The following is a 14,677-nucleotide window of genomic DNA, read 5'->3' as shown; positions in this document are numbered from 1 at the left end:
TGTCGCCGTCGGTAGCTTCCACAGATGGAGAGCTCATAGCCCTTTCCCAGGTACTTCCGCAGTCTCAGCTTTAAAAATGCTTCGTGCAGTCTTACTTCTTCGTACGGGATGCGCTGCATAATGTCACGATGGTACTTGAGCCCTAACCGCTGTGCCTCAGTGAGGTGCAGGACAGGATCTTCATCCCCCGCTGAAGTTTTTTTGGAACCCTTCTTGGCACCACCACTATTACCGCAATTGCCACCATCCCTATCCCCATCTCCAATACCCTTCTCCGCCTCGTGATCCTTCACGCGTTGTTGCAGCTCGGCCACGGATTTGATGCCGTATTTCTTGTAAAATGTCACTGCGGTACGGGGACCGACGCCATGCACCTGCGTGAGCTCCTGAATGGCGCGAATGATGGGCTTTGCCTGCAAACTGTGGAGCTCGGCGAGGTCACCCATTGAGAGAATCTCCACAATTTTGGCTTTAAGTTTCTCTCCCACCACCGGTGTCGCATTCACGGCGTTCAGCTGCTCCGTCCTCTTCGCGTCATCCACGCCGGGCGGCAGAATGTTCGGTGGCAGGTGCACAAAGATGAAGTCATCCCTCTTTAGGTTGTCCACAGCAATCTGGTACGACTGCGCCTTGTATCTTTCCTGAAGCGCATTGTTAATCTCCGCCAAACGCTGAAATATTTGCAGGACCTTCTCGCGGTGGTCTGGCACAAAACTGGACGCCTTTGATATCGTTCGCACGCCTTTCAGCTGTGCGGAGGCCTGAAGGGATGTCACAGGCCTGGTGCTATCACCACTGCCGCCGCGGCTGTGATGCAGGGGCTTACGCTGCCCTGTGGCTTTTGTTGCTGCCGCTGCTCGGGCCTCACGCAAGGTCGTGGACTCGGCCACAGGTGCTGCAGCAGTTGTGGTGGCTCTCTTCACAGCCCCCTGTGCACCAGCGGAGGCCACGGTGCGTTTTGCCACACGCAATAGCCTTGTTGCTCGCAAAAGCATCATTATATTCCTCACCGCAGCACACAACCCAAAAGACAGTCCTCCTCCACCTTTACGTCGTCGTTGGCAGCTGCAGAAGAGAAATTTTACTCGCCCCGCAAAAAAAAAAAAAAGAGCTCAAATTTCTATGTCTGCCACACACACACACACACAATTTCTCTTTTCTCCTCTCGATATATGTGGTTGTTTTTATATGTATATATGAGTGACTGACGTTAGAGATGTATTTTTGCGGGGGAGTTACACGCTCGTGGTGTCTTGACCTCCTCCTCTTGCACCATTTATCGAGAGTAACAAGGCGGGAAAGAAAGGCGATGGTAGGGAGTATTCGCAAGAAACAGACAAACGAGAAAAAAAAAAAAACCAGAAATCTGCTCGCAACAATACATGCAGATGCACACACAAACACACACACACACACACACACACTCTCTCTCTCTCTCTTTTTTTTTTTTTTTTCATTCTCTTTCACAAACAGTCTCTCTGTTGCCATTTTTCACCCTCTCTTTCGTTGCTTCGAAGCGAAAATTACCCCTCTTGCCTTTTATTCGTTTTACCCGCGTAGCCGTTTCGTCGTACCAACGCCCCACGACTCGTACTCCTCCAGCAGCTGCACGAAAAGGGGCGTCAGCTGTGCCGTCTGTTGACTCTCCAGCGACGCAAAGGAGAGCCGCATAAAGTCAAATCCAAAACACATCTTCAGTTCCCCGGAGCTTGGGGTATCCAGCGGCTTTCTTTTCGGGGTTTCTCCCCTCTGGACGTCTTCAAGTGACTTCACGGCCTCTTCAGAGAGACTCGATTCAGTCAGGGCTGTCAATGCATCCGGCGGTCGCGGTTTCCGTCGCTTGCAATGCAAGTCAACGTCCCTTCCGTTCAGCTGCGACTTCATGAGCCCCGGCAGCTTCGGGTACCGTTGCGAGAAGTGATTAAGTACGACATGCTCCGCACGGATTGCCGCCGCCACCTGCAGCGCCTCTGGTAAAGTGGAATGACATTTTTGTACCGCCTCCTCCCCGCAGTCCTCGCCAAATGTGGCCTCATGGAGGCAGAGAAACACGCCTGGACCATCATCCCCTTCCTCTTTCGGTTCTTCTTCCCGTTGCTCATGGACACGGCAAGTCCATCTCGTAAACTTTCGACAGCGCTCAATAAGAAGCGGGGACGGTCGTGTGTCGCCCGAAAAGAGAAAGACACGAGACGCGGTCGTAGCCCCCATTGGGGCGGGAAAGCGCAAGAGCAGTGCGTGTGCATTGGCAGGGTGATCCACCGGAAAAACTTCAGCACCCCACACTGGCGGTGACGCTCCATGACTTTCTGAATGGTTTGTTGCTGCCGTCTTTTCGTCAAGACGTGCACACACCGCGTTGAGACGCGGCAGAAGCACCGATGTGGCGGGAGCCTCACCGACCCGATGTCGTTCGGCCGGAAATACATCATAAACGACCTCCTCCTCTAACCATTGCCGGTACGCCGTACAGCGTCCCCATGTATCCTGCAAAAACTCATGCACCTCCTGCGGGCATACGACAAGCAGAGGCTCATTCAGATTGCCGCTGTAAATTGAATCCTGTTTTTCCACCTGCAAACGTACGCGATGTCGCAATTCAAGAAGCGTCATCAGCCCAAGGTGATGATCGGCGTGTGCGTGAGAAATAAACACAAATACCAAATCATTAAAGAACTGAAAAAGTGCCTGAGCAAAGCCATTGCCCCAAAAGATCGCCAGCTGCCCCGCATTCCCCTCACCAAAATCCAACACAACAACAGCCCGGGAAAGGGTTGTGCTGCTCCGAGCCTGATACATCACCTCCAGGTACGTTCCACTCACGTTGCGATACTTACTTGGCATGGCGGAGCCTGTGCCCAAAAACGTCAGGGCCCCCCCGCCGTCAAGATGCCACGTATTGCCGCTGTCTTTATGGCCACAAATGCCATGGAAATTGTCGTGGGTATCACCATGAGAATGATGAAAAACCGAGGAAAAAGAAGAAGGAGACAGCAATACACTTTGCATTTGTTCATTTACTCTACGAGCGATAGAGCGAAATTCTTGTGAGAGCATGTCCACAGCCGAGCGTGCCGTCGGGTACCGCAGCAGAACTGACACATCCTCCTTGTTCGAATTGCCGCCCTTCCTTTTCTGTTGCTTGCTGCCAGGGACCAACGAAGAAAACGTCGCAACATGAAAGGCGGGACCCTTCGTGGCCAAATTGTATTTGTTGTGTGGGATGTGCCCGGCAGCCTCTGGAGGAATTAACAGATGCTTCACGGCGTACGGCCATATTCGGCCGGTTTCCTCCTTCATCCTTTCATGCTCCTTTTCTCCCGCAGATGGGAGTGTTATGGGGAACTGCGCATTGGCAATACAGTTGAGATGATAGCGGTGTGCGAGAGCGGTGGGAAAAGCGGAGAACTGCTGCTGCACAACGGCGCAAAAGTGATGCATCGTTCCAGTTTTGGCTCCCGCAGCGAGAACGGAGTCACCGCCATATCTGTCATGGCGGAAAGACTCAACTGCCTGCTCCCGAACCTCACGCTGCACACGTGTAAAGATAGATGTGACATAATGGGCCTCGACCGAACCCGCGGCGCCTGCCGCGAACGAAGAAAAGAAATCGGAGCACTGCACATGCACAACATGCCTGAGCACAAGCGTCCGCTCCATCGGTGGATGTGCCGTGACTGTCGCCTCCCCCGACGCGGCGTGGTCGTCATCACAAAACAACAGGAATGGCTGCCACTGCACGAGAAACCGGCGAAGCTCACCACTTCGCAGCCTCTCGCTTTCCGCGTCAGCAGTCACTCCCTCCTCCTGCTGATCCCCACGGTTCGATGCGTCACGACCAAAGAGCGACTCCAACGCCTCCGCAACCTCCCCGCTGTCATCCCCGTCGAGCACGAGTGAGACGTACATGCATCGACTACCCACCGTCGCCTGTTTCACGCTGCGTGGATGAATAAAACGGCGTGACTTCTCTGCGGGATGGGCCACACAAGGAGGACTCTGTTCGTCGTCTATCCAAACACCAATGCCTTGTTTAAGCTGACCGTACATGGGCCCCGGCGGTACACCGAACGCCTTTGCACGTTTCGGATCAAAACACGCCTTGGGTGCGTGCAGAATGGCGTAGCCGTACGTCTCTTCAGATGGTGTTGACGCCTTGCGCGAAACGCGGAAGCCCAGGAGGGCGCTCGTTGAGCTCAGTAGCAACGCCAAAACAAAGAAGGATGATGCAGAAGATGACGATGATGGCATGTCATGTGGATCAGCAGAAGTTCCTCCCTCTCCTTCTTCCAAGGGGTGCAGTGGCACCTCGCACACGTAGTTCCACGGCAATGCAGTTGGCAACTGGCGCAGCACGGCTCCCACGCGAAGCTGCTGGAAACTCATCGTCCTGTACCAAAAGTAGTGCAGTCGCAATGCCCCCAGCATGCCCTCCAGCCCTGCAGAAAACGGTGGTTGCTGCGTCTGGGCCCCATCACCGTCCTCCACAGTTAGGGAATAACTGCTTGGGCCAAAGAAGTTGGCATGCCGAACACCGGCATCATTGATTGTGAACAGGAGCCCTGGCATGCCCATCACCGCCGAGACGGCCCACCGAGTAAAAAAGAAGCCGCGCGTGCGCACCAGCCGCATATTCGCCTCGGAGCTGAAACGCTGCGTACCCTCTGGGCAGTTGAAAAACAAAAGCTGGCCATCGCCGTTCACTGCCGTGGCCACCCCCGTTGACGGTGTCGGTGATGGAGAAGAAAGTGCCAATGGCTGCGTGGGGCAGCGCAGCGCCTCGTGTTGCACCTGGCCACTGAAGCAGCAGCTGCCGTAACTACCAGGCACATCTGTACCGACTAGCTGAATGTACTCCGCTGCCATTCCACGCTATTTACATTAAAAAAACAGAAACAACAACAATAACAAAAGAGTACAAGAGAAATTTCCATCTCATGTCAATAAGTGAATTGCGAAAGGACGACGAAATGGCAGCGGCATCGGAGAAGAGAACAATACAGAACGCACAAAAACGCAAGAAAAGCACGTGTGAGAAACAACAAGAGCGACCCACTAAAAAAAAACACACACACCCCTCCTAGGCATCACCGCTTCGTGGGCTCCTCTTTCTTTTCCCCCGCCGTGTCTTCACTCTCCTTCCTTTTCTCTCTCGCGTCCTCTTCGTCCCCCACAGCCTGCGTGATGACACCCTCCGCGTTAGTTGCGACCCATGATGGTAGCATCAACTCCGCGTTCATCACAATTCGCGGCAGCAGCATCAGCTTCAAAAAGACTGCCATAAGACGAAACGCCATTTCCTGCGGCACACGCGGTACTTGCCGTGTCATGAGAATCAGCGTCTGCGCAAGCCGATCCCATGTGGGAAAGTACGGCGCACGTTTGCAGTAGTAATTGCGCCGCTCGCCCCAGAAGAGCTGCTCATCGCCGTGCAAGACCTCGGCGTCAATCACACGTCCGTAACTGCCGTCGCTAATTCTCTTCTGCTGCGCTGGGCGGTACTCCACGGCGACAGCAGCCTGTGTCAAATGACGTCCCCCGCGGCGTGTGAGAAACCCCCGTTGTACAACCCGCATCCGCGATAAAGATGCCGCAGACGATAACAAGGAAGGCAGCGACATGAATTTTATTCCGCGTCCGCGTTTATTTCTTTCCTTCCTTCCCTTAATTGTGCTCCTTTGCACTCCGCTGGCAGTAAAAAGTAAAGGAACACATACACACATGGAAAAGAAATAACCAAACGGTACTCACACCTCCTCATATACACAGACTTCACACAAAACGAAGGGCAGCCAAAGAAACAGGTGACGTCCCACTCCCGCAGTTGTTGGTGGTGTTCTCCCAACATCTCTTTATTCTTTTACACCTGTACACATCAATTCAGATATTCCCCGCAGACACTCAGAGACAGCCGCCTCCCTCTCTCCCTCTCCTTCAGGATTATTTTACAAAAAAAAAAAAAAAATAATAATAATAATAATAGAAAGAAAGAAGGGTGAAGTGACTGAAAGGCGTTTCATACATGCAGAACACATCTTTACAACAGTGTCGGCGTCCCAAAAGCAAAAGAAGAGAGCACAGAACTACGCCAGGACAGCACCACATATACACGTACAAAAAAAAAAAAAAAACAACACACACAAGGAGGCTGTGGGAAAAAAAAAAAAAAAAAAAAAAAAAAACGGCAAGGAAACAACAAAAAAAAAAGAATAGAAACAAACAAAAGGAAAAAGATATAAAAACATCGTATCCACCCAGCTTCCCACCTACTCAGCAAAATTCCTTTTCTTCTTTTAAAAAAAAAAAAAAAAAAAACGGAATCAGGAAGAAACCTGTGGCTATATATATGTATATAAACATCGTCACCTAATTTTTCTTGGGGTAAGTGCCTCACTATTATGGAGCGGCATTGTCTTTTGGAATAACTCCAGCATGCCCAAACTTGCTTCTGAGAGCATCGCCTTGGCAACAAGGCCACCAGCAACATCATCATGATCCATTCCAACGGTGGAGCCGCAGCGGCCACAGAAGTACACCGTGTACTCCCCCATCGTTTCGACTCCATCCTCATTTACGACTGGTACCTGTACAACAAACTTTTTTAGCAGTTCTGGGAGTCTCACAATTTCTTCTTTGTCCCTTCGTTCTTCTTCTTCAACAATTTCCGCATTGCTAGCTTTCCTCGCGCCGTCCCTCAGAGCGGATGATGGGTCAGCCTTTAAGGCGAATTGTTCAGCAGACACGCCGGACCCCGCAGAAGTCTCACCCACTGGGCTCGCTATGGGCATTTTCGGAAGCGTAGACGGAGATGCTGCTTCTGATGGGAATCCATCCGCGAAAAGGCCCTCAAATGGCACATCCGGTAGATGCAGCCACTCCACCCCCATCAACGCCCCAAAGCACCTTGAGCATACAAAACAGTTGCATACAAAACTCCCAAAGATAGCGGAGGCCAGGCCGGTGAAGTGAACGCCGTCGCAAAGACATCCACCAGTAAATAATGAGGCTCCACCACCCCCTTCGTTCTCCTGCGCCGCTGCCACTGCTTCCACCAACTGCGGCGAGACGGCATTAGGACCCGTATTAAGGGCGGGAAATGATATCCCCGGTTTCGATGGTTGGATATCATGAAACGGCTGTGTTTCCCTTCCCTCACTTGTCTCCTTGGCTGTACCCGGAGTAGCCGTCATTCCTGCTGGCGCCACCCGGCCACCACGAGAACTCCATACCCCGTTGTAACGCGAAATGCACAGCGGGAGAAACTCACCTGCCGCACCGTCATTGACCTCTTCATGGGAAAAAGAGGAAGCGCTCCGCTGCCGCTGCAATTCTTGGACGTTAAGCGTCGTTCCCATTGCGTCTGAAAACTCCTCTCCAACTTGGTCAACATTCATTTCCGATGCGGGAAAAGGAGAGTTTCCGACGGCATCCACTCCAAAGAAAGCCGAGACAGCAGATAAAGAATTCGTGCCCGGTGTCCCTTTTGGACCTTCAGCTTCAGTATTGCTCTCTGCTCGAGCCGCACTACTACGCATAGACTCAAGATGATTTGTCATTTCCTTCAAAACAAGTGCAAGATCGCCTGTGGGTTCTTTTTTGGCAGGAATTTTCCCACTAGCGCGATTCCTATCGTCCTTTGTATTGCTATCATGGTCCAACTTCTCCAAACTCGTCAACACTGAAGACTTTGCCCCAGTCGGGAGAGCAATGGGAGGGATCGGAATGGATTTCTCCTCTGCCATTGAAGGAGTTCCATACGGAAATGCCTTGGTGCTACTGTGAATTGGATGATTCGGCCGCACAGGTGAGAGTGACTGTTTTTTCGCCTCACTCCCCACCTGAAGTTCGACAACGGCAGGCCGCATTCGGGCAGGAGTCGCACCAGCGGGTTGGTAATTCATCGGTTGCTGGGCCGTGCCAAGTCGCTGCTCCTTTTCATTAAGAATGCGTTTTTTGCTTTCATCATAAAGGAGAAAAAGATCCTGCAGGGGCAGATGATTGATCGCTTTCTTCCGTCGCTCCTGCTCCTTGTTGGCGTCGACGTGTGGGACGCCATTCTCCCTCTTTAGGTTTCCGCCATCCACGTTCTTCGGAGGACGAAGAGGGGTTCGTGCAAAAATATTCTTCTCCTTCTTGGGAGTATTGCCGCCCGCGTCATTATCGTTCCTGTTACAGTTGTCGTTCTTGTTGGATTTGCTATTGACATCTACGTTTTCCCCATTTTTATTGAGCTTTTGTTTCCTCTGCAGTAAGACAGGGACGTAATTCAAGGGGTCGGCAAGGGGCGGCTGATTCGCAGGCGGCGCCCTCTTCATCGCCTCCTCCTCTTCCTTCATTTTCTGTATTTGCTGCCGCTGTTGTGCCAGCATACCCAATATGCCACCGACACGGTCTTTAACCGCATTGTCATCATTCACACGTTTGAATGGGTACTGATCGTGACGTTTCTGTGCAAAGCCCTGGCGCCCAGCAGCTGCGGCAGCAGCTGCAGCAGCAGCCGAGGCAACTGGGATGGCACCCGTAGAAGGTGCCGGCCCATCCCTATCCGTCTCCTTTCCGAGTTGTTTCAGCTGCAGGTCCATGGCGGGACGTATCGGCGTTGGTGGCGTTGCATCTCCTGTAAGCACACGTCTAAATTCATCCTCAGGGTGTCCGTCGGTGGCACTGAGCTTCTTGATAATATTCGGGATATATCCTAGTAGCACGGGGGAACGAAGGATCTGCCCCGCATCGGGGCGTTGCCGCGGGTCTTTTTTAAGCATCCACAGGATGAGATTCCAGAGCTCATCGGAGAATCTGGAAGGGATACGACGTGGTTCTTTTTTGCAAATCTCACCCATCAGTCGATTCATCGTTGTGGCCTCGAACGGTAGTCGGCCGGTCGTGCAAAGTTCGTACAGCAGCACCCCAAGTGCCCAGACGTCGGATTTGTTGTTGTACGGTTTGCCCTGACAGAGTTCCGGGGAGAAGTAGCACGGCGTGCCGCACATTGTCTGCGCCATCGCAACGGTACTCATTAATACGGTGCTGATGCCAAAGTCCCCCAACTTCACAACGTGGTTTTGCGTCAAAAACACGTTTTGTGATTTAATGTCCCGGTGCAGTAAACGCCGGTCATGCATGTATTTGACTGCCATCGTTGTCTGCACAAAGAGGCTTATCACCTGCTCCTCCGTAAGGCCGCCGGTACTGCTGACACCGTCTCCAACTCCACCACCGCCACCGCCGAGAGCCCAAACGCTGCTTTTGAGATTTTTGAGGTGCGTGTAAACATCTCCACCGTCAGCGTATTCCATCACAATGTAAAGATGCGGGTGCTCCTCGCAGAACTCCACGTAACGGATTATGTTCGGGTACTCCAGTTGCTGCAGCACCACAATCTCCTGGTGGGCATCCCTGCGCTGCCGTGCGGTCATGCTTGCCATGTTTACATGCTTCACGACATACTGCTGCTTGCGACCGGCGTGATAAACAAGATACGCATTGCCAAAACTGCCTTTGCCAAGTCTCCGCACGGCGCTGTATCCAGACCGCTGCAGTGTGATGGGAAGATGCGGTCGCGTTGGCCCGATGCCAAGCCGAAGGTTCAACTCATCCAGAGCATTCATTTTGTCTTCACCCCTCTCCTTCTTGCTTCACTGTTTCAACAACAACAAAAAAAAAAAACAATAGCACCACCAGCGGCAGAAATAACAGCGGTAACAGAACCTCCTCCCTAATCCTTCCTGTATGTATATGTATATATATATATATATATATAGATGTATATAATTGTACAATGTGGCTTTCTGCTAACGGCCCTCTTTGCGTGAAGCCCCCTAATTTTGACTTGTGTGGTGCCTCTTCCCTTTGTTAATCCAACTCCTTCCCTCTTTGCAGACTCAACCACTCACCAAAGCTGTCGATGGGGTGGATGTGTATGCACCTCAAGGCAATGCACGCAAGCACCCACACCGCCTTGAGAAAAAAAAATGCGGAAAGAAATAAAGGAAAAAGGAGAGAAAAAAAAAAGAGAGAAGTTCCTACCAACACAACTCACAAATGAAAAGTGCATGCGTACACACACACACACACACATACGTTACAAATAAAAGTTGTACGCCCTACCACCAAAATGATCCTCAACAACAACAACAAAAACAGGGAGCTCCACCGGCGTTAGAAAAAAAAAAAAACGACTTTGACGGAGGAAGAAATGTGTGACAAATGAAATGTGGCGATGGTCTTTGAGCACAAACACAAAAAAAAAAAACATGACGCCAAAGAGACAACAGCAAAAATAACTCAGTTGTGATGATGCCTGAAGCACAACAAATAAAGAAGGAGTCCGTCTTCCTCGTCCTTCTGTTCCCTCTTGCAGTGGCAGTGGGACTGTCCCTCTTGACTGCCCTGCCCGCTCCTACAGCCGTGTGTAGCCAGAGACTTTGCCCGTATCCACGTCGCGTACAGCCCGAAGCGGCATTGCATCCATCATGGCCCCCGTAGAAAACGGCGGAATAGGCGGGGATAATGATGACGATGCAACGGCCGCCTCCTCCTCGCGGTCCACCAGCGGGAGAAGCAACCCATCCACGACACTCCCACACGCATCGTCCATGCGGACCTTCACAGCCCGCAGTTCACCGCTTCCCTGCGCCTTATCCGTACTCCGGTTGCTGGACTCGGTGGCGGGAGTGATTGGGCGGCTTAACAGCTGACGTCCCATGGAGGGAAGAAAGTACACCGCCTGTTTGTACAGCATGAAATAAGCCGCCGCGATGGCCGGTGACCATAATAACAAATCACGAATACCACGCGGAAGCCGCTGCAAATACTCACCGAGCGTGTAAAAACGCTGTTGTCTGCATGCATCCTGCCCGTGGTACCGGCACCAGGACTGCAGCGGTGTCTGTCGTCGGGCCCCCGAATAGACGCATGCGGTGAAGAGTGAAAACCGCATCAAATTTTCCCTCTTCCCCCTTTTTTTTTTTTTTTTCCTTCGTGTTCCCTAAAGAAACTGTGTCAATGACACAAGAAAGGGAAAGAAAAAAAAAAAAGAAAAAAGAAAAAAAGAAGAATAACGGCCAATAACGACGCAGAAACAGACAGGCAAACGCACACATACATACGCACAGAATTCCATTCTCCCGCCCTCTCCCTTTTCTGTGCTCCACTTCCTGACGCCTCTCTCCTTCACCCCGCTCTCACCCACGCCACTTCTTGCCGCTAACAAACATCGCCTTTCGTCTGCTCTTTTCACTTTTCATCGCCTTGCGTGTTGCCTCCTGCAGCGTAAGAAGATGTCGCGCGGTCGCCAAGGCATTCGCTGCTGAGGCGGATGAGCCTCGTGATGCGCCATGAATCAAGGCCGTCGCGGCGCGGTCACACCTCTGCCTCAGTTGTGCACGTTGTCGCTGCTGTAGGCCATGCTCTTCGTTGATGTGCTGCCGCAGCGCCGCCACTTCCTTCTGCCAATGGTGTCGCTTGCGGCCCTCCATCATTGCCTCCTTTGAGAAGCGGCGGCTTTGTTTTGCACTTTGCTGCCAGCTGCCCACACAACGTACACAAGAACCTCTACTGATACTGCCACTGCTGCTAAGGAGAGTTGCAGGCAATCCCGCGGTCAATGGCATCAAAAGCCATCGCCGTAGCATCAGAGACCAAAGGAGATGGAGAGACGACGGAACTGTCCTTGTCGTTTCACTCCCTCTCTTCCCCTCCCGCCAGCGACGGCAGGAATTTGGTCGGCGCACAGAATTCCCCTACAGATTCCAAAGAATCACCGACTCACCGCAGCATAAAAGGCAAAAAAAAAAAAGAAAAAAAGGAAAAGCAATGAGGCAACAGAATGCATCCCAAAGCTCTTGATGCATGCGAGCCATACACACAGACAGAAACACACACATTGCAGGTGAGCCCATTCTTGCATGCCCTCTTGCGATGCCGCTCACGCTTTTGGAAAGGGGTCGGTGGCGGGCACATGCTACATTGCGAGCATGCAAACATCCACAAGAAAAAATAGTGCTTAAGCAGTCAGGCGTAAACCAAGAAAAAAAAAAAAAGAAGTCGAAGGATAGAGGAAAAGAGGTGACAGAAAAAAAAAAAAAAAGTGAGCGGGAGTAGCCATTGAACTGCCACGTGTACGCATCCCGCACTCCCCCAATACTGCTGGCCACAAACAAATAAGGAACAGAAAGGACATAAGTGCCTCTCCTATATGCATCATCACTCCATCTCAAAACTTTCTTCTCCCTCTCTTTCTATTTCTATTTATAATTCTCCTACACCTCCTTGTTGTTGTTCTTGTTGTTCCATCCTTCTTCTTTGTACATTGACCGCTTTCTTCCCTTTACCTACTTGCTTGCAGTTGCTTTGCTCTCACCCTCTCGTGTACGCACAGCTTCTGCCGCCACAACCAGCCATTTTCCTTTCGTTTTTTTTTCTCTTTTTGCTCCGACTTCCGCCACTATATATATATATACGGATATGTATGTACATCAGGTGCATTGAGTGTAAACTACGTGAGCTTCGGCAAAATCCATCAACAGGGCAGAGAAATAAGTCAAGTGAATATCTCCCGCTCTCTCTGCATTAGCGTGTAGGTTTCTCTAATCATCCCCTGCGTCATCGTCACCCTCGTCGTTCGTGGCAACTTCTTCTTCCTCTTCGCCGCGTCTCGCTGCAGCCATTGCCTGCCACTTCTTGCGCTGCATTTCGTCTTGGTCGGCCCACAATTTTGCAAGTGCCTCGTCTGTGTCCGTGCCAATTACGAGCAACAGACGCCGGACGGCAGCCTCGTCCACCTCACCGTCATCATCCCGCAGTCCTTCTTCGTTCTTTGAATCCGCGTCATCATCTTCTGGCATCTCCTCATTGGGAGGTGCGTCCTGGCCGTTCTGCTGCAGCAGCGAAACCCAGCGATCACGCGCGTCCCGGTAAGCACTGGCGGTGCGTAGCATTCTTAGCAGGGCGTAAAGCATGACGCTGTGCTTCTTCGCTGCGGTCTCCACAAGGGTGGCCAATGCCGCTCCGCGTTCTGATGCCGTCGAGTTCTTTGCAACACCCTCTTCTTCTTCTTCTTCATCCAGATAGTCGGCAGGATTTACCGCACACACATACTCAGCATCATGCATCAGCACACGCAGCACACGGCTCACACGACGTGCCTGACGCGGTTTTGGTTGCGGCAGTGGTTCCTCACCACCATCCTGCAACATGTCATCCGCATCGCCTTCCCCCTCCTCATGCTTACCCTCAAGACCTATCCGCAGCGGCCGATTACGCTGATACGATGCGACGGGGTTAAAAGCCCGGAGAAGTTGCATAAATGTGAAGGGCTTCACAAGCGCTGCGACCTTTGCTGGTGTATCCGTCTGTTTAGGGGTGCTGTCAAAAAAAAGATAGCACCAACATCGCAGGACACGGTACAAAATCATAGAGGTAGAAATACGTTCATGACGAGGTATCTCACTTTTCTTTACAAGCTCAGTAATCGCAGCCGAACTTGGAATGGCTCCTGCAGTAACGGCGGCAACGAACTCCGCCTCTTCCTTCTCCCGTCGCTCGACTTCAGCCAGGTCAAGAACATCATACATGCGGTCCTGTCCCACCCGTATCTGCTCCCGCTGATCCGTAAGCTCCTTCTTCAACGCACCAATCAGCGCCTTGCGTATGTGTAACATAAAGCGCTGTGCCTTGTAGAAGTCTCGACGTGCTTCTTCCACGGCGCTTGCGGCGTCTTCAATCATCTCCTCCTCATTATTGCCCTCGACTCCTCCAGCCGCGGCGGCGCCATCTTTGCCATCCATTTTGTCTACCTCATCCGTCGATTTACCGGCAGCGGCGGCTGTCTCTTCTTCATCTAGGAGTTCCTCCGCCTCACCCTCGGCCTCTTCATATTTGGACCATAGCGCTTCCTCTTCCTCTCGCCGCAACCGCAATTTACTCCTGCACTGACGATAGAATCGCTGAATGGTGTCAGCAGCACGCTTTTCACGCAGTGCTCGTTCGCTTGCCCACATTTGTCGTTGTACTTCTGCCTTTTTCTTGCGTTCGGCGGCGGCACCGCGGCGTTCCTCCTCCTGCAGCACATGCAGAAGATACAGCGCAAGGTACTCCTGTGGGTTGCTGGGCTGCGCGAGGACGGTCTCGGCCACCGCCTTTGCAAGCACCGGCCCCACGCTGCTCTTGAGGTATGCACTCTCCGTCATTTTGTTGTTTATTCCTTTCCCTTCCTTTCCTTCAATCGGAGAGCGTAAAGAGAAGGCCGGTGGAGGGGAAAAAAAAAAGAAAAAAAGTAAAAAAAAAAAAAAAGGGACGCAAGCCAGAATGACGAGAAGGAAAAGCTGCCAGAAAATGTCAAAATCACATGATTCCCCTCGTCTCCACTTCCTCCATTTCGTGTAGTAACGCCTCCGCACGACGGGCTTTTCTTTTTTTTTTTGTTTTGTTTTGTCCCTCCCTTCATTTCTCTTTTCCCCCCATCGCCAGAACTTTCATTTGTTCCTCTTGTGTGTGTGTGTGTGAGGCGCCAGAAAGAGAAAAGCGGGTGTTTCATGTAAAAAGAAAAAAGAAGAGGGCAAATGAGAGACACGTGCAGCCGCGGTCATAAAAGGAAAAAAAAAAAAAAGGAAAAAAAAAAATTTGTTTTATTTTCAACAAAGTAGAAAATGACACTCCATGCACTTGTCTATTTGCA

General features: G+C 51.6%; 7 protein-coding genes across 7 annotated transcripts, besides 14 other annotated features; all 7 read right to left on the bottom strand.

Annotated features, from left to right (window-relative positions):
* On the bottom strand, positions 1-998 carry Tc00.1047053503953.59 (mitochondrial DNA polymerase beta-PAK, putative; the record flags this gene model as incomplete). Its single annotated transcript, XM_802924.1, has 1 exon — positions 1-998. A coding segment is annotated over one exon (998 nt), but the record flags the coding sequence as incomplete, so codon positions are not given.
* Positions 1-14,677: a sequence feature (heterozygous, Esmeraldo-like haplotype).
* Positions 1,392-1,424: a microsatellite.
* Positions 1,425-1,505: a sequence feature (GA-rich).
* Positions 1,549-4,866, bottom strand: Tc00.1047053503953.50 (hypothetical protein, conserved; the record flags this gene model as incomplete). The annotated part of the gene is made up of 1 exon (XM_802923.1): positions 1,549-4,866. The coding sequence occupies one exon, from the start codon at positions 4,864-4,866 to the stop codon at positions 1,549-1,551; it is 3,318 nt and encodes a 1,105-aa protein (XP_808016.1).
* Positions 5,088-5,723, bottom strand: Tc00.1047053503953.40 (hypothetical protein, conserved; the record flags this gene model as incomplete). The annotated part of the gene is made up of 1 exon (XM_802922.1): positions 5,088-5,723. The coding sequence occupies one exon, from the start codon at positions 5,721-5,723 to the stop codon at positions 5,088-5,090; it is 636 nt and encodes a 211-aa protein (XP_808015.1).
* Positions 5,940-5,982: a sequence feature (AT_rich).
* Positions 6,156-6,242: a sequence feature (T-rich).
* Positions 6,296-6,315: a microsatellite.
* Tc00.1047053503953.30 (protein kinase, putative) lies at positions 6,363-9,608 on the bottom strand (the record flags this gene model as incomplete). Its single annotated transcript, XM_802921.1, has 1 exon — positions 6,363-9,608. One exon carries the CDS (start codon positions 9,606-9,608, stop codon positions 6,363-6,365), a length of 3,246 nt encoding a protein of 1,081 aa, XP_808014.1.
* Positions 8,468-8,498: a microsatellite.
* Positions 9,729-9,770: a microsatellite.
* Positions 9,961-10,018: a sequence feature (CT-rich).
* Positions 10,400-10,939, bottom strand: Tc00.1047053503953.20 (hypothetical protein, conserved; the record flags this gene model as incomplete). The annotated part of the gene is made up of 1 exon (XM_802920.1): positions 10,400-10,939. One exon carries the CDS (start codon positions 10,937-10,939, stop codon positions 10,400-10,402), a length of 540 nt encoding a protein of 179 aa, XP_808013.1.
* Positions 11,021-11,057: a microsatellite.
* Tc00.1047053503953.14 (hypothetical protein, conserved) lies at positions 11,184-11,633 on the bottom strand (the record flags this gene model as incomplete). The annotated part of the gene is made up of 1 exon (XM_802925.1): positions 11,184-11,633. The coding sequence occupies one exon, from the start codon at positions 11,631-11,633 to the stop codon at positions 11,184-11,186; it is 450 nt and encodes a 149-aa protein (XP_808018.1).
* Positions 12,026-12,088: a sequence feature (T-rich).
* Positions 12,223-12,304: a sequence feature (GA-rich).
* Tc00.1047053503953.10 (hypothetical protein, conserved) lies at positions 12,588-14,189 on the bottom strand (the record flags this gene model as incomplete). Its single annotated transcript, XM_802919.1, has 1 exon — positions 12,588-14,189. One exon carries the CDS (start codon positions 14,187-14,189, stop codon positions 12,588-12,590), a length of 1,602 nt encoding a protein of 533 aa, XP_808012.1.
* Positions 14,258-14,292: a microsatellite.
* Positions 14,589-14,621: a microsatellite.

Source organism: Trypanosoma cruzi, genomic scaffold (assembly GCF_000209065.1).
Source record: "Trypanosoma cruzi strain CL Brener 1047053516459 genomic scaffold, whole genome shotgun sequence".
Taxonomy (NCBI): domain Eukaryota; phylum Euglenozoa; class Kinetoplastea; order Trypanosomatida; family Trypanosomatidae; genus Trypanosoma; species Trypanosoma cruzi.
Note: the sequence above shows the minus strand (reverse complement) of the source record. Positions and strands in the feature narration are given on the sequence as shown.